General features: G+C 43.0%; 1 protein-coding gene across 1 annotated transcript in view; it reads left to right on the top strand.

Moving 5' to 3' along the window:
• The first annotated feature begins 5,177 nt into the window (after window positions 1–5,177).
• MAPK1 (mitogen-activated protein kinase 1) overlaps window positions 5,178–18,888 on the top strand; it is a 59,949-nt gene continuing 46,238 nt past the window's right edge. Inside the window, exon 1 of the mRNA XM_087828519.1 lies at window positions 5,178–5,296. Coding sequence (XP_087684645.1) covers window positions 5,178–5,296 — 119 coding nt within the window. The remainder of the gene's footprint in view (window positions 5,297–18,888) is intronic.

The raw sequence follows: 18,888 nt of genomic DNA, 5'->3' as shown, positions 1-18,888 counted from the left end.
AGCCGAATGGAGTCTCAAACTATGTCATCAGAAAATTGTCTCCAACTCTGGACTCTGTTTTTCCTGTATCACCATCATTCTCAGAGAGCATTGCTCGCATCATGGTATGTTTAGCCCCAGACTCATACTCACTGACCTAGCACCCCAGCAGAAAGGGAAGACGCCCTTCCCCAATTGTTTCTTAAAAAGTCTGGGTTGAGAGTCATTGTCCCGGATCAGCTCACATGCTCATCCTTTGAACTGTCTGTGACTCTGATTGGGGAGCCCTGGGTCACATGCTTATTCACGAGAGTGCAGAGGAGACACTTCACCGATGGAAAATTGGGTTGTGCTGCCAGAGGGAGGAAAAGGCAATGTTGTGCAGGCAAAAATAACAGATGTCCATTGTTTTCTTTCATTTTTTAAAAAATATGTCTTTATTGATTTCAGAGAGAGGAAAGGAGAGGGGAAAGAGAGATAGAAACATCAGTGATGAAAGAGTCATTGATTGGCTGCCTTCTGCACGCCCCCAACTGGGGATCGAGACCACAACCGGGGCATGTGCCCTGAGTGGGAATCGAACCCCGATCGCCTGGATCCTAGGTCAACAATCAACCGCTGAGCCACGCCCTGCCGGGCAGATGTCCATTGTTCTCTAAGATTCTACAGATCTGTGAATTGTGACCACCCTAGAAAGACAATAGGGAAGACATTCAGGTGGCCAGCTAGCCATCTGAGTATAATGCTTTGATAGTGGCTTAGTTTGGTTTCAGTGTTCCAGAGCCTAGTTCTCACCTTTGTGGTTCCAGAAATTTGTTGTTGTCCCTGTAGCTAGATCATTTTTCCCTCTATACCTGGCTCATGCTAATCTGACTCGGTAGAGACTGATATATAACTAAAACCCATCTTAGAATGAGCAGTAATTGCCACAGGACCTGAACAGGGTTGTCTTCTGGTAAGTGTACTTTATCAGAAAACCACAAATGATGCCGATCTCTAATTACAAGGTTGCTTAGTGCCCATGGAACCAGTCAAGAGAAGTTCTCTGGAGAAAATCAGCTGTCAGGTGCATCATGCCATGACAGTGTGGTAGCTCTAAAATGTCCACAAATGCTGGGAGAGTGGAGAGAGATTGGTACGTGCTAGGACTGGAACACAAGAGAAAACTGAAAGTGGTTTAGTTCTGCTGGACCATGGAAGGGCCGAATAAAAGGAGTTGGAGTGCAGGGATGCTCAGCCACGTCCTCACTCTGAGAGCACTGGGAGCCACTGAGTTGCTTTAAGAAGGGGAATGAGCCCAACCGGGCATGGCTCAGAGGTTGAGCGTCGACCTAGGATCCAGGTGATCAGGGTTCGATTCCTGGTCAGGGCACATGCCTGGGTTGTGGGCTTGATCAATGACTCTCTCATCATTGATGTTTCTGTCTCTCTCTCCCTCTCCCTTCCTCTCTCTGAAATCAATAAAGATATAAAAATTTAAAAAATTATAAAAAAAAAAAGAAGGGGAATGATATTGTCAATTGTGTTATGGGAAGACTGGGTATGAATAAGGAGAGGTCACTGGAGATGGGCAACACTGAATGCTACTAGGGCAGCCTAGGTAAGAGGGTGACACAGCAGGCTTTAAGCGGCAGAAGGGCAGTGGAAATAAAGTGAATATATTTAAAACAGGGCTTTTCAAAGTTTAGTAAGAACCACCTGGATCTTGTTAAAATGCAGATCTTGATTTAGTAGGTCTGAGGTGGGGCCTGAGGCGCTGCATTCCTAACAAACCCTTATAGAATGCTGGTGCTGCTGGTTTGGAAACCACGTTTTGAGTAGCAATGATTTCAGAAATATTAAAGAAATACATTTTACAAGAGTCTGTGTTTGGTTGGGTAGGGGAGGGGTTAGCAGGGGGGTAAAATAAGTTCTTAAGGATCGTACCCAAACTTCCAGCATGAGTGTGAGTGAAGGTGATGCTAATCACAGACACAGGATGAACAGGTTTGGGTGGGGCAGATAATAACCACAGATAACATGTACTGGGGACTCACTATGCACCAGGCTCCTTACCTATGCTGTCTTATTTATTCCGTACCACAAACGTATTCTCTGAAGAGGAGGAAACTGAAGAACAAGGTCATACAGGTATTAAGTGGAGCAGGCAAGATTCAAACCCTCCGGCAGCGTGAATGCAGAGCACGTACAGTTAACCACTGGCAGTTTGGGTATGCCGAGCTGGAGCATCTGTGGCCTGTCACATTGAGCTGTCCAGGGGGACATGCTGACCTGGACGGGGTTTAGGAGAGAGATTCTGAGCAATGGTTAAAAATCTGGGAGGAATTAAGGCATGGAGGGAAGGAAACCTCTGAGGATTACAGCCTGCACCTCAGAGCTCTGTCTATCCTGCTCCCTGTTGTTTTGGGCATTTAACTACTACAGAGGAGGAATCTGAAAAAAGAAAAAAAAGTTTTTAGCTTTTTTGTAAATAATTTTTTTTTTTTTGATTGGATACTGTGTTTGTTCTTTATCCTTGAAATTTAAGAATTTTCCTAGATTATGTCTTGAAGTTGGTTTGTGCTTACTGCTTTTGGATCCCAGTGAACTCAATTTTCAATCTCCACCTCAGATCTTTTTTCTTTTAAATCCTCACTGGAGGACTTTTCCATTGGGTTTTCAGAGAGAGTGGGAGGGAGGGAAGGGGAAAGGCGGGGAGAGAAAGAGAAACATTGATGTGAGAGAGACAAATCCATTGGTTGCCTCCCCTACATCCCACACACACCTCTGACCCGGGCGACCGATCAAAACCTGCAACCCAAGTACGTGCCCTTGATCAGGAGTTGAACCCGGAACTCTTTGGTCTGCAGGCTGATGCTCTTATCACTGGGCCAAACCAGCCAGGGTGACCTCCACCTCATCTTTTTAGGCCTAAGGAAAGTTTTCTTCTATTACAATTTTAATTATCCCCTCTAATTTATTTGCTCTGTCTCCTTTTGGGAGATGCCTATAGTTTGAATCTCCATGATGTTCTATCCATTTTCTTCTCTCTTAAAGATTCCATCACTCAATTGTTTATGTTCCATATTACTGATTTGCCCTTCCACATCTGTTTTTTTACGGATGTCAAATCTGTTTTTTACCACTTTGACCAATGAATTTGACTTTGGTTATTGTGGTGTTTTGTAGTACTCTCCATTTATCTTGTCCTGTTTTTAAGAGATGCAATGTCCTCTTATAACCAAGAATAAGAATTAGGTGTTTTCTAAAATTGGATTCTGCTTCACGGACTAAATAGATTTCAAAGGAGTAATTTTTGATTCTAGCACTTTCTTTTCTCATTTGCCACATATGGTTTTCCCACGGGGCTCTTTAATAAGTTTATTCACCTTCAAGTTTGACTAGTTGATCTTTGCAGATGTCTGCAAGTCCAGAGCTGACTGCTTTCAAGATCACAGTGTTGGGCAATCAGGATGCAGGGTTTTCCACTCTTACTCCCCTCTGAAGATGGCATGTGAAATGTTTCAGAAGCAGTGGCTGGGTCATTTCTGTCTTGTCTTAGCTATTCTTGGCATTCACCTGCTTCAGGATTCCAATTTTTGTTTTTCAATCTCTGTTGTGACTACTTCTGAGCCTCAGTGTATATGTCTCACTTTCTCTAGATCTTGAAGCTTTGGTTTAGCATTCCCAGCTTTGTTATTTATATATCAATATGTCCTCTAAGTTTCTATCCCTCTATATCAATCTAAGTCTCAGTCTCTGAATCCCAGTCTCTCTCTCCTGTCTAAACCTAGTTCAGCAAGTCTTCAAATAAGGTGGATTGGTTATAGTGATTGATGAGATGCTGTAGGGAAATAATTCTTGTTTATATCAATTAGCCTGTGGTATAATTGGTTCCCTTATACTTTCTTTCACTTGACATCTCAGAACCTTTCCACAATGTTAACTTGCTTACGACTATTTCGAGCCAGAACTCGCTGGATCGGCCAGCTACTTTTCCATCCCAACCAGTCAGCAAGGTGTTTAAAATTACTTAAATATAAGTACAGACAAGAGTTATCTTGTGGTCAGCAAAGTGTTGAGGACTTACTACTGTACTCCATAACCCTTTACTCTGCTTTATATTTCTTCGCAGCACTCATCGCAACTTCAGCATTACACATATTGATTTGTCCATCTCCTCCCCCTGGAATGTAACTTCTATGACAGAGGAGGTCCAGCTAACTTGGTAGCTGGCTCAACAAACACTTGTTGAAAGAACCTCTGTTTGATTATAGGATCCTCCCACCTTTTGTGTTTCACACTTTCTCAGTATGCAAATGTCTTTCTAGGTCTCGGTCATGCCTTTCGGGTTTTTTTGTTTTTAAATATATCTTTATTGATTTCAGAGAGAGGAAAGGAGCCGGAGAGACAGAAACATCAGTGGTGAGAGAGTCATTGATCGGCGGCCTCCTGCACGCCCCCGGCTGGGGATGGAGCCCTAACACCCGGCATGTGCCCTGACCGGGAGTCGAACCCCGGTCGCCTGGATCTTTAGGTCGGGAGCCACGCCCGGCTGGGCCCTTTCGGTTTTTGCCCGGGTCTCAGTATCCGCAAGTTGCTGCGGGGACCACACGCTCTCACAGGCCTGGCCCAGGTCCGAAGCCCGTGTGTGGCGCGTCGCTGTTGCTCACGGGCAGTCCAGGGTCGCTCTCAGGCTGAATTAGGACCGCACTCTGGGGCTTTCCCTGCCCTCGACCGTCCATCAGAACGTGTCCTGCGGGTTCTTTCCCGAGGCCTCCGAGACGTCCCGAGTCTCATGAGCCGCCTCCCGCGCAGTCTCCCCCGCCAGCCCACGTGATCGCGTAGGGCGGTGCCGCTGCTGCCGCGGGCCGCCGGGTTCCGCCCTGAGTTCGCCGCATCCGCCGGCCCTACAACCCTGCCCCCAGGCCGCGGAGAGCCAATCCACGCGCACGCTGCTTGGCTCCGCCCCAGCGCCCTCCTCTGCGTGCGCCCCGCCCTCCGCCCGCCGGCCCGCCCGTCAGTCAGACAGTCGGTCCGAGCTGCTGTGGGCTCTGAAGCTTTTCTGAGCGGCGCCCTTCTTGTTCCTTCCCGCTCAACGGCGGCAGCTGCACCGGCGGGGGCGCAGTCCCTCCGGGAGGCGCGGCGTGGGCCGAGCGACGGCCGCAGAGCGTCAAGCCCAGCGCGGCGGAGGCGGCGGCGGCGGCCCGGCAGCCAACATGGCGGCGGCGGCGGCGGCGGGAGCGGGCCCGGAGATGGTCCGCGGGCAGGTGTTTGACGTGGGGCCGCGCTACACCAACCTCTCCTACATTGGCGAGGGCGCCTACGGCATGGTGTGGTGAGTGTCGACGTCCGCCGGCAGGCCTGGCCGCGCCCGCTCACCCCACCTCTCGGGGCCGCAGCGGACGAAGCCGCGGCCTCGTCCGCGCCTGGGCCTCCCGCGCCCCGGCGCCCCCGCTCACGCGACCCCGGGCTTCCCCGCGGTCCGCGCACCGGGGCTTCGGGCGGTGCCCTGGGCCGGTCGAGGTTTGGGTGTTTACAGCACTTCGCGGGCCGGCCTTCATTCGCCGCGGAGAGGGACGCGGGGGGCGGAGGCCAGGACCCTGGCGCAGCGCCGGTTTTAGACCCAGGACCCCCAGGAAGACCATCATTTGCTGTATGATAGTCTTCTTTTTGACACCCGGTTATAAAGTCGGGAATTCCTCCAGATGCTTGTCGGTGGTGGCAGGGGCCTTGGTGGTGAAAGCGGTTCACCTCGGCTTGTATGCCAGAACACCGAAATGATCTGTTTTCCTCACCTCGCCAATGTTTTCCGCGAACGGCTTTCATTAACCATCTTCGGTAGTGCTAATGGTGCTCTCTTGAGCAGGCTTTCTACAAAGCATTAGTGGTAACAGTGTTAGTTGTGAAATATTTCAATCTTGAAGTTTTAAAATGGATTTTAATATCGTACTGTTGACGTTTCAGGAAGAGTAAGTCAGCATCGCTCTCTTGATTTATTGAAGATTTGTTTGGCGTTGGGCCTAATTTGACACTTTCGTGTGTTTTTTTCCTTTACCCCGAGTGAGCTCTTACCAGCATAAATACATCCAGACGGTATAGCACAATTACTGTGGACTTTTACTGTTAATGTTTTAATGGCCAATATATAGGCAGCCTTAAGTGGAGTTCTTGCAGTCACATGCAGGCTCCCCCACCTTAATCCAGATCCCTCAGAAAGGTTTGGAATGAGGGTACCGTATTGTTTTTATTAGAACCAACTAGCTGTAATGTGTTATGCTGATGAAGACTTGTGGAAGTGTAGGCTTCTTCACACCTAAATCTTGTGACTGTCTTTTGTGTCGAATGAAGGAACAAAATTAATATTTATTGAACACTTAGTGGCAGATACTGTGCTAGGTGCATTACCTCATTTTATTTGAACATCCACCTCGAGGGAGGGAAAGGTGGTGATATCCTACTTTCAGGTGAGAAAGTATTTTGATGCAAAGCCAATTCCTAAGGTCATGCAAGTCATGCAACTAAAGAGTCAGACTTGAGATTGTATACTAAGATCCTATTTCAAATGCTGCCGCTCTCGCCATTACACCCTGCTATCCTTAAATGGTGTTACTAATTTTACAATTCTAGCATATTTTACTGTTATAAGCAAATATATTTCAGGAACATTCAAATTTGGTCATAATTTTAGAAATGTCATAGAGGGCATATTTTACTAAGTATGTTAGCTAGATAGAAAGACTAGCTAAAATTCTTATTTAAAAAAAACATTTTAATTCAGTATTGAATATTCTCATTCTCTTCAGGAGCAAAATGCTTCACAGTATACAACTGTGGAAATTAACATGAACTCAGACTCTTAGGAGCCAAAAGAGAAATTAAATTAGGTCAGGCTTAAAAGAAATAAGGCACTAGAAAGTAATGGAAAGTACTGCCTGCAGCATCATTTCTCTGTCATACATGTGATTGCTGTTGCACCTGCTGGTAAGTATGCCAGTAAATGTCTCATTTTCAGAGGCTCAGAATTGCCTATCACGTTTTTCGTCCCTTTTTAAAAAAAATTAGCCTCTAAAATAGGGACTGAAACAATCTTTAGGTTTAGGACAATTTTTGTTGTTAGTCTTCACCCGAGGATATTTTTTCTATTGACTTTTAGAGAGAGTGGAAAGCAGGAGGAGAGAGAGAGAAACATCATCTGGTTGCCTCTCAGATGTGCCCCAGCTGGGCCAGGAATCGAACCTGCAACCCACGTACACGCCCTTCACTGGGAATCCAACCTGCACTCTTTTGTGCCAGGGTGGACGCTCTAACCAATGAGCCACACTGGTCAGGGCTATGTTTAGAACATTTTAATTGAAAGGGTTTTTTTGGTGGTGTTTTTCTATCTGATAGGATTTTTACTAGTCTGAAATGACTTAGACCTGGTAATTATATCTCTGCTGTAGACTTATTTGACCTTCTAAGTCTTTATCAGGTGAAATGCCAAGTCCTCTTACTGTAATTTTTCTTTCCTAAGTAAAGTAGAAATATAATTGGAATTAAAATTCTGGATTGTAGCTTTTTATATTCAGGTCAGTGATGGACCCTAGTGAGACTTCAGTTATGTTGCACATTATTAACATTTAATAAATGTTGATTAGCAATGCTGGGTTTATGGAGGGCTTCTTGATTGAAATGTTAATATTTGAATAACAATATTTTAAAAAACATAATGCTTCCAGAAGATTTTAAGGATTTTCAAGCTTTTCTTTTTCATTTCCTGAATCAGTTCATTAGGAATTTTACCTTTTCTGTGCAGAGCTCTTTCCTAATCATTTTGTGGAGGATATAAAGATGAAGAGCAGAGTTTGAATTGAGCCTTGAAGAGTGAGTGTGATTTTGATAGACAGCTAATAGGCACAAGTGACAGTGTGAACAATGGAATCTGATCTTGGATGTCAAATTGTAGAGGACTCTAGAGGCAAAACTGAGTTTGTATATTTGTGCAGTGGAGAAGCATCATTGTTTTTGAATAGAGGCAGTTAGTCACATGGTCATTTTTAAAATTTTAGGGGAAGATAGATCAACACTGGTGGACATAAGAAAAAAACTCAGGTGGGGGAGTCAGACTATTGTAACTATCTAGTGGCAGTGGAAGGTAGCAGATGGAGGTGAGAGACTTAATAAGACCTTATAAAGATAGAATTAGTAATGGGGGCTGTTGTCAGAAGAGTGGTAGGAAGTTTTAATCATGGCCAAGTATGGGAAGAAGCAAATGATGAGATCTTAAAGGGTAAGAGGCTGGGAGAGGTGGGGTTTGGATTTGAGAGGAATTTTTAAGACAAGAGTATGGGCATAGTTGTTAATTCCACTGCTTGGGACCCTTGGAGGATGGTAGTGCCATTATCCAAGAAGGACTACCAGAGGTAGAGCAGGTTTGTTAGGGAGAAATAGTGAGTTCTGGTTCAGATTAAATTTGTGGTGCCTGTTGGCCATTTAGGCTATATACAGAAGGCATCTTGAAATTTGTAACAAGGAAGTAGAACCTGGAGATGAAAATTTGTATAAGTTTTAGTCTTATGTGGATGGGCACAGATTCTTATTTGAGGTCATTGGTTAGGTGAAATTGCAAACAGATGTTGGGTGTGTTCATCCGTTTAGTAAACAATCCATAGCATTCAATAGATTTTCAAAGGGGCCCATTATCCCAGAAAGGTTAAGAGCCACTGAGGTAGAATGGAAAGACTGAAGAAGTTAACTCTGGCAAACACTTTAAGAGGTAGGCAAAGGAAGAGGAACCTGAGGACTGGTGAGATGCATAAGAATCAGGAAAAAAAGAAAAGGTACGAGAGGAGAAATTGAAGCTGTACACTTGATTATCTAATTAACTAAGATAAGAAATACCTACTTTGGATAAGTTAAACTTGAAACACTTTCTGAATATGACTGAGAGGTTATAGGGCTATCTCCATAAAGATACTAATTGAAGCCTTGAGAGTGGACAAGATGAGGAAAAATGTGAAAACTTAGCCAAAGGAATGCCTGACTTTAGGTGTCAATAGAGGACAAGTTACAGAAGAGGACAGAGGAAGTGTGTTCAGAAAGACCAGAGAACCCTGAGTGCGCATTATCAAAGGAACCAAGGGAAATAGTGGGCATTAAGGGACTGGTATTGAATAAGAATACTTATAGAGCAAACAAAGCAGCTTGAAGACAGAGCTGTTGGATTTGTTGACTTTCAACTCTCCCCCCAAAAAAAACAGATGGTTCCAACCAAAATTTCATTCTGATCACATTTCCGATAGTACAATATCCTGTTCTATTTAAGGTTTTCGTGATTATGACAAACTAGTAGACCTACCATGTAGTCAGCACTTTGTTTTGTTTTTTAAAATATTAACATTCTTTAATCCTCATAACCACACTACAACGGTGGTTACTTTGTAAGTGAGGAGATGAGAGAGGTTAGTTAACTTGCCCAAGGACGCACAGCTAGGAAGTAATAGAGCATCCCAGTCTGTGTAGTTTCTAAGTGACACTCAACCAAAGATCAGAGTTGAAAAAAATATATGCTTCCAATAACAGAAAATAGCTATTGTCTGCTTTTGCTTGTATCACTGTTTAGTCGTTTTAAAAACCTTTCATGCAAGGTCATTCACTCAGAAAACATTTATTGAGCACCTTTTTATGTGCCAGGATTCACATGTTCCCTGCTCTTTAATAGCTCTTAGTCCAAATAGTGGGGTGGAGTTGGGCAATAATGCAGAGAATATACCAGTGCTATACAGGAATCTGTGAAGTGCTGTGAGAAAAAAGGCCTGCATGGCATGGGGTTGTCTTTGTATGGCTTCACATACTTCTGAGCTGGGTGTTAATGTATGACTAGGAGTTAGCTTTGAGAAGTGCATTCTAGGTAGAGGAAAATATACATGCAAAAGCACAGAAATTTGAAAACAGCACATCAGGTCAAGAAAACCACAAGTTGTTTGGGATGGCAGAAGTATAGGGTGCCTTAGGGAGAAAGGTGGGGTTGAGACAGCTGGGATGGGCAAGGCCAAGTCCTGAAGGACATTGTGTACTAAGGAGTTTGGATTTGATGTTATAGGTGAGAGCCATTAAAGGATGGCCCTCTTTCTCATCAAATTTTGTGAATTGTATTCCCCTTTGTCTCTTATGCTTTCTGCCCATTGTGCTACTCTTTCTGCTTATCTAGAGGTACTTTGGGTGTGTCTTTACTCCCCTGTCCGGGAGTATTTGTCAAGATACCAGTAGTACACCCCTCCAGTCCACCTTCGAGAGACTCTGGACCCTATTCAAGTCCTGCCTTCCTTTAAGGCTCATCGGCTCTGTAACTTGCCTTTATTACTCCCTGCTATACTGCTACCTTCCTCCCTCCCTGGAACTTGACTGGGTATTTGCACCACCTGTTTGAAAGGCAAGGCCACCAGTAGTATGTACAGTAGTACCTCGGTTTTTGAGTGCAATCCGTTCCAGAGACCGTTTGAGTTCTGAAATGGTCAAAAACCGAGGGATCAACAGTCGACAGCTAGGCCTCAGGATCTTGCCCTCAGCGGAAGCTGTGCGGCATGTTCGACTTGCAAGGCGTGTTTGAAACCGAAGCATTTACTTCCGGGTTACAGCATTTGTAAACCGAAATGTTTGTCAACGGAGACATTCGAAAACCGAGGTACCACTGTATTATCTTTAAAAGCTCAAGACTTGGGAACAGATCTGGATTCAGATTTTTAGTTTTGCTTGTTAACTGTTAATTTTTAATAAAGTAGTCTCTTGTATGCTTTTTGGAGCTCAAAGATGTGAGGAGACCAACTTACATGAGTAACAGAAAATCCAGTGTTTCTAAACAGAGTTTTGAGTGCAAATAAAATTCAGAACAAAATTAAATTTGATATTTATAACATCCCAAATAATGTACTCATGGTGGTTAGCCATAACTGATACACCATTCCCATGAAACTTTTTTTAACCCTTACCTGAGGTTATTTTTTCCACTGCTTTTCAGAGAGAGTGGAAGGGGGAAAGAGAGAAAGAAAGAGAAACATCGATGTGAGAGGGACACATTGATTGGTTGCCTCCTGCACATGCCCCAACTGGGGCCAGGGATGGAGAGGTATGTGCCTTTGGCTAGAATTGAACCCAGGACCCTTCAGCCTGCAGGCAGATGTTCTATCCACTGAGCCAAACTAGAAGCTAGCTAGGGTGATTCCCATGAATTTAATCTGTATGTTCTCAGTTTTCAAGTGTTTATAAAAACATTTTTATGAAAAGCATCCAAGTTGGGTTTTCCCAGGAACCATATATAAAATTTATTTCTCACCTTACATTAATGTACTTACTAAGTTATAAAAAACAAAATTGATTTTCCAATAAATATCCAGAACTTCTCCTCCCTACATCCAGTTTGCTTCACCGACCTATGTGCCTAAACCTGAGGTGCTGTTTACCCCTTTTTGCTTCTCTTTTCTTAATTCATTCTTGGGGCTCCTATATATTAGAAAGCCAACAGGATAGATGTCTTCTAAGGTACCTCTCAGATTCTCAGTTGTAGGGCAGACTCTGGGTTCCAAGCCTATGGCCTGTAGGAGCTAGGAAGTGGTATGTAGGGATGAGGGTCTGCATGAGATATGCCATGACCAACACCAACATTTGCTGCAAGCCTTTGCTTTAGGTGATATGGTGTGAAATTCATTTTCATCCTCATCTTTCAAATATTATTTTTTTCACTTTACAGATAAGGAAACCAGGTCTTGCCTGGCCAGTGTGGTTCAGTGTTTGAACATCAGCCTATGATCTAGGAGATCGCAGTTTGATTCCCAGTCTGGGCACATGCCTGAGTTGTGGACTCGATCCTCACTAGGGGGCGTGCAGGAGGCAGCCGATCAATGGCTCTCTCTCATCATTAATGTTTCTTCTATCTATCCTCCCTTCCTCTCTCTGAAATCAATAAAAATATATTTAAAAAAAAAAGGAAACCACCTCATAGGTAACTTGTCCAAGGTTCACAGCCAATAAATACAAAGCAGAACTGAGATTTGTTTAGACCCCAAAACCTGTGATTTGTTTTTTAATTACTATAGATCTTCCTCTGTTACTCCAAGCTGCCTGGAAACATGCTTCCTGCATATAGCCTATGTTCCTCCATTGGCACCGAAGTATAAAATAATGATTGTCAGAGTTGACTTGAGCCTGTTGAGGAGGGTGAAGAGGGAAAAACTGAATACCTGGAAGGGATGAGCGCCATAGGGTCAGAGCAACTTAGTTTTTTATCCGGAGGGGACTATTGATTTCTTCTCACTCCTACTTACCTCTACTAGTTTCCTGATTTTTTTTTAAATTTACTAATATTAAGCATGTACCTGATTTATGTGCTAGGTGGTAGGATTAAAGTAGTGAACAGAAGTGGTTTTTACTCTGGTATTTACAGTCCAACAGGAAAGTAATAACATTTACTGAGTATGATGTGGTGCAGAGTGCTACCGGAGGGTATAAAAGGTGGACTAAATTTGATGAGTAGTCTGGGAGGATTTCCTGGAGGAAGTGGTGTTAAGCTGGGACCTGGAGAATGACTTGGAGCTGGCTGAGTGAAACGTAGAGTCGAGTCCTGGAGTGTTTCAGGCACTACCTTGTAGATACTGAGTTTATGATTAAGATCCAGGGGTCTTTTCATGCTACCAAGGGGAAAGGAGGAAGTACAGTTAAAGCTTCAGGTATGGTTGCAACCAGGACCTAGAAAATAGATGAAGGCACCTACCTCCCTCCTTTACATTTATAAAATCTTGCACCCTGCATGTCTGCACAGCTAGGGTTTTTTTTTTCCTTTTATTTTTTACCACTTCCCCATGCACTTAGCTAAGAGAGCTGACCCAAGCTTCCCCAAGGTGTATGTGTTTTCAGTTCTCTGAACCTGATTCCTGGGGGGAGAGAATTTCATCCAGCTTGGCAGATATAATAGTATCAGTCCATTTGAGGCTGGCTAGCTCTATGCTGTCCTCATAGTTTTCACCTTCTTGTGACATTTACATTCATTTCTGTATATTATTTGAATACCTAAATGAAGGAAGAACTAAGTTCCTCACTGAACTGTAAGCCTATTTATTTATTTTAATCCTCACCCAAGGATATTTTTTCCATTGCTTTTCAGAGAAAGTGGAAGGGGGGGTTGGATTGATGTGAGAGAGACACATCGATTGGTTGCCTCACACACCCCACCTGGGCTGGGGGTCGAGCCTATAACCAAGGTATGTGCCCTTGGCTAGAATCCAACCTGGGACCCTTCAGTCCCAGGGCCAATGCTCTAACCACTGTGCAAACTGGCTAGGGCATGTAACCCTCTTTAAAAGCAGCAGGGAACATGTCTCATTTATGAATTTAGAAATTGCATTTTAAATCTCAGCTCTGGGACTAATAGCTGGGTGACTTAGAGCATGTCATTTAACTTCTCAGAATTTTATTTCACTTTTTGAAACAGGGATCTTGTCTTTTGATTGTTGAAATAACTGCATCAACTAAACCACTATGTAATCCTTAGAGCAATTTTTCCTACGTCCCAAAATGGGCTAGAGAATAAAGCATTGAAATGAATGACTCAGGGGTACACCTGTTTAAGCAGATAACTGTGAAGCTCGTTTTGGAGTTTTAAATTTGTTTTTTAATTACAGTAAAATGCACATGACATAAAAGTTAGTCTTAACCATTTTTGAGTATACAGTTATGTAAAGTATATTCACATTGTTATACAACAGATTGGTAGAACTTTTTCATCCTGCAAAACTGAAACTCTATATCTATTAACCAAACTCTCCGTTCTCCCCTCCTCTCAGCCTCTGGCAACTACCATTCTATTTTCTGTCTCTATGAACTTGACTACTCTAGGTACCTCAAATAAGTAAGTATAATGTCCTCAAGTTCATCTGTATTGTTGCAAGAATTTCTTCCTTGTTACCAGTGGACAGTTGGATTGCTTCTACCTCTTGGTTATTGTGAATAATATTGCTATAAACATACATGTATAAATACCTCTTTAAGACCCTGCTTTCAATTCTTTGGCTGGCTACCCAGAAGTGGAATTGCCAGATCATACGGTAATTCTATGTTTAATTTTTTGAAAAAATACCATACTGTTTTTTGAAGCAGCTTCACCATTTTACATTTGCATCAGTGCACAAGGGTCCCAATTTCTCAATATCCTTGTCAACAATTTTTTTTTTTTAATAGTATCCACTCTAACGAGTATGAGGTGGAGAGTTTATTTTGATGGGTTTTGGTGGCCATCAATCAGCGGTAGATATTTGTCGGCTTAAATGGAGTGACTCAACAAATAGTTTGTTAAGCACTTGCTGGAATAAAAATGTAAGACTTCAGTCCTTTTCTCAGAGGAACCTGTAATACAGTAGGGAGCTTACAAGTTAGAAGTCTGAGTGAGAGAGAGTGTGTGTGTGTGTGTGTTTTCCCAAGTATGCCTTTTGTTCCTGGACATTTATAAAAGTACTTTTTTTAAGATTTTTTAAAAATGTATTTTAGAGAGGGGCAGGGAGACAGAGACAGAAAGACACTGACCAACTTCCTCCTATGCACCAACTGGGGATCAAACGTGCAATCTTTTGATGCATGGGAGGATGCGCCAACCAACTGAGCCACCCGGCCAGGGCCAAGTGCACATATCTTAATTGTTCTGCCCAAAGGGTTATTGCAAACTGAGCATACCTAGGTAATTAGTGCCCAGGTCAAGAAAAAGAAGTCTGTCTTGTGCTTCCTTTCAGTCACTACCTACCCCTACCCACCAGAGTAGCCATTATCCTGACAGCTAACATGTAGATAAGTTTGCCTGATTTTGTACTTTATAGAAATAAAACCATAGAGTATGTATTCTTTTGTATCTGATTTCTTTTATTTGGCATTGCAAGAATCATCCATATTGTGCATATATTTTTTTTTACTTTAAATAGTTTATTTTTCAATTACAGTTGACATACAATATTATTAGCTTCAGGTGTGTAACCCAGTGATTAGACATTATATAACTTACTAAGTGATCTCACTGATAAATCTAGTACCTATCTGACACCATACATAGTTATTACAGTATTATTGACTATATTTCCTACTCTGTGCTTTACATCCCTTGACTCTTTATAACTGCCAGTTTGTTCCCTTACTTACCGATCCTCCCAACTCCTCTTCCATCTGGCCACCATCTGTTTGTCCTCTGTATCTATGAGTTTGTTTCTGTCTTGTTTATTTTGTTGTTTGGGGTTCCACATATAAGTAAAATTTTATGGTATTTGTCTTTCTCTGTCTGACTTATTTCTTGTAGCATAATACACTCTAGGTCCATCCGTGTTTTTGCAGATGGCAAGATTTCATTCTTTTTTATGGCTAAGTCATATTCCATTGTATACACACTTTAACAGCTGATAGCTCAATTTTGAAAATGAAATGTATTTTAATAAAAACTGCCTTTATAATTATTCAAAGTGTGTGTATATATATTTTTTGGGACACCCTATATATGAACTACTTCTTTATCCATTCATCTATTGATGGACATTTAAGTTACTTCCATATCTTGGCTGTTGTAAATAATACTGCAATTTAGTGTTTTGGGTTTCTTAGGATAAATACCCAGAAGTGGACTTACTGGGTCCTTCTTTGTCTCTCATTATATAGCCTTTGTTTTAAAGTTTTTTGTCTGGTGTATGTATTGCTACCCCAGCTTTTTTGTTTGTTTTTCTTTTCATGAAATATCTTTTTCCATCCCTTTACTTTCAGTTTGTGTGTGTCTTTCGATCTAAAGTGAGTCTCTTGTAGACAGCATTTGTAAAGATCTTGTTATCCATTCAGCCTCCATGTCTTTTGATTAGAGCATGTAACCCATTTGTATTTAAAGTAATTGTTGACATGTATTCATTGACATTTTATTTATATTTTTTATCTTTTTTCTTCTTAAGACCTAACATTTCTTATAATACTAGTTTGGTGGTGATGAATTCCTTTAGCTTTTTCTTGTCTGGGAAGATCTTTATTTGTCCTTTGATTCTAAATGATAGCTTTGTTGGATAGAGTAATCTTGATTGTAGATCCTTGCTTGTTATCATTTTGAATATTTCTTACCAGTTGCTTCTGACCTGCGAAGTTTCTGTTGAGAAATCAGCTGAGTCTTATGGGAGCTCCCTTGTAAATAACTGCTTTTCTCTTGCTGCTTTGGAGATTCTCTCTCTGTCTTTAACCTTTGGCATTTTAATTATGATGTGTTTTGGTGTGGGCCTTTTTGGGTTTATCTTGTTTGGGACTTTCTGTGCTTCCTGGACTTGTATGTCTGTTTCCTTCACCAGGTTAAGGAAGTTTTCCATCATTACTTTTCCACATAGGTTTTCAATTCCTTCCTTTCTCTCTTCCCCTTCTGGCACCCCCATGATGGGAATGTTTGTCCCTTTGAAGTTGTCCCAGAGGCTCCTTATACTATCCTCTTTTTTTTCTTTTTGCTGTGTTTCTTGGGTATTTTCTGCTTCCTCATCTTCCAAATCTCTGATTTGATCCTCTGCTTTATCTACTCCATTGTCGATTCCCTATAATGTATTCCTTTTTTAAAAAAAAAATTTTTTTTTTAATCCTCACTCAAGGATATTTTTTTCCCATTGCTTTTTCAGAGAGAGTGGAATGAGGAGAGAGAGAGAAAGCAATAGAAACATCAATATAAGAGGGAGACATTGATTGGCTGCCTCCTCGCATGCCAGCTGGGGCCAGGGATTGAGCCTGCAACTGAGGTACATGCCCTTGGCCAGAATCAAACCTGGGACCCTTCAGTCCATGGGCCGACACTCTAACCACTAAGCAAAACTGGCTAGGGCACTATAATGTATTCTTCGTATCAGTTAATGTATTATTCATTTCTGACTGGTTCTTTTTTATGTTTTTTATTTCTACTTTTATACTTTCTGTCCCTTTTTTTTTTTTTTAAGTTCCTACTAACTTCTACTCTTTCCCTAAGTTCATTGAGCATCCTTATAACCAGTGTTTTGAGTTCTGCATCTGGCAGATTGCTTGTCTACATTTTGTTTAGTTCTTTTTCTGGAATTTTGTTCTGTTCTTTCATTTGGGACATCTTTCTTTGTCTCTTCATTTTGGCTGTCTCCCTACGTTTGTTTCTATGTATTAGCTAGAGCTGCTACATCTCCCAGGCTTGGTAGAGTGGCCTTATGTAGTAGGTGTCCTATTGGTCCAGTGGTACAGCCTCCTCAGTCACCTGAGCTGGGCATTACAAGTACTCCTCCCACCCCCAACCCCGTGGTCTCTGTGCACCTTCCTGTTGTAGTTGAGCCTTGATAGCTGTTGGCACAACAGTGGGAGGGGTTTACTCCCAGGCTTATGGACTACAAGGAGTGGCCACAACCACAGCAGAGGAGCTGCTATGCAGGGGCCTACTCTGCAGAATAGGATTCGCTTAAATGTGTTGTTTTTGGAGGTGGTTGGGTGGTCTTTCGACGTGGTCAACGTGTGCAGGCTCTAGGGCCTCCCAGGAGGTCCAAGGTCAGCCACCACCTGTCCCTGCTTGGGGCCACCCGGCATGAACTATGAAGCAATCTGCAGGTGGCTGCTACTTGTACTAGGTTTGGAGGTGCCCAGAACAGGCCAAGCTCACTGCCGGCTGCCAGCGGGGCCAGTTAGCAAGAGGTACAGGGCACGTTGAGGTCAGCTGCTGCTGCTTTGAGAGAATTTAGGAAAATACGAAGCATGAGCCAAGACAGGACTTTTGTATGGAGAAGCCACTGGAAACAGCTTGGGTGGGGTGGGGTCTCAGAATAACCAGGGTGGGGCCAACAATGTTAGCCAGTTTTATGTAGACCCAGATATGGCACCAGCCTCTGCTGTCTCTGTTGAGGGAGGGCTCAGAAAAGGAACAGTGGCCTTTGCCAGCACCTTTGGGAGAAAGCTGCCCGTCCAGCTCTTACCCTGTTGCCAGGTAATTCAGTTCCTACCCATATGTCCCTGTTGCCTTTTGAACTGCTGCCCCAGTGCTGGAGCTCAGAATGAGTGAGTCGAAATAAGTCCATGCACGGGCCCCTCAGAAGAATGCCTGGAACTCCAGCAGCCCTCTGTCTCACTCAGTCACAATTCCTGCTGGCTTTTATAGCCAGAAGTTATGGGGACTTCTCTTCTGGCACCAGAACCCTGGGCTGGGGGGCCTGGTGTGGGGCTGGGACCCCTCAGTCCTCAGGGAGTACCTCTGCCGCTGAGATATTTCTCCCAATTTTTACCTGCCACACGTGGGTATGGGGCCATCCCACATGTCTGCCCCTCTTACCAGTCTTCACATGCCTTTTTCATATCCTTAGTTGTAGGATTTCTGTTCAGCTAGATTTCAGGCGGTTCTGAATGATGGTTCTGTAGTTTAGTTGAAATTTGATGTGGTTGTGGTCAGGTACCGCATTTACCTACACCGCCATCTTGACTAGAACCCCCCCCCCCCAATACTTTACTTTTTAAAGCATACTGCTAACAACCTAGAAGAGGATTTTTCATGTTTTTCTGTAACTGATCCTGCCACTTTGTAGTGCTATTAATATTCCAGTTCTAGAAGGAAGAAGTTTTAAAGTATTCATATTTTGCATTCCTTTTCCAGACCAAATGACATCTACAAAGTTTTCCATTATCTTGTTTTTCCTCATTCCATTGCTGTCTTACTATTCTATTGTTGTCTAATAAATGCCCTACAACTTAGTGACTTAAAACAACCATAAACATTTGTCATCTCACACTTTCTTTGGGTCAGGAATTGAGGAGTGGGCCTAGTTGGCCAATTCTGGCTCAGGGTGTCTTGAAGTTGCAGCCAAGATTTCAGGTTGCAGACATCTGAAGGCTTGCCTGGGTCTGAGAAGTCCACTTCCAAAGCAGCTCACTCACATGCTTCAGGTTGGTGCTAGTTGTTGGGGACAG

This window comes from Miniopterus natalensis, chromosome 20, assembly GCF_054644295.1.
Source record: "Miniopterus natalensis isolate mMinNat1 chromosome 20, mMinNat1.hap1, whole genome shotgun sequence".
In the NCBI taxonomy this organism is placed as follows: Eukaryota; Metazoa; Chordata; class Mammalia; order Chiroptera; family Miniopteridae; genus Miniopterus; species Miniopterus natalensis.
Note: the sequence above shows the minus strand (reverse complement) of the source record. Positions and strands in the feature narration are given on the sequence as shown.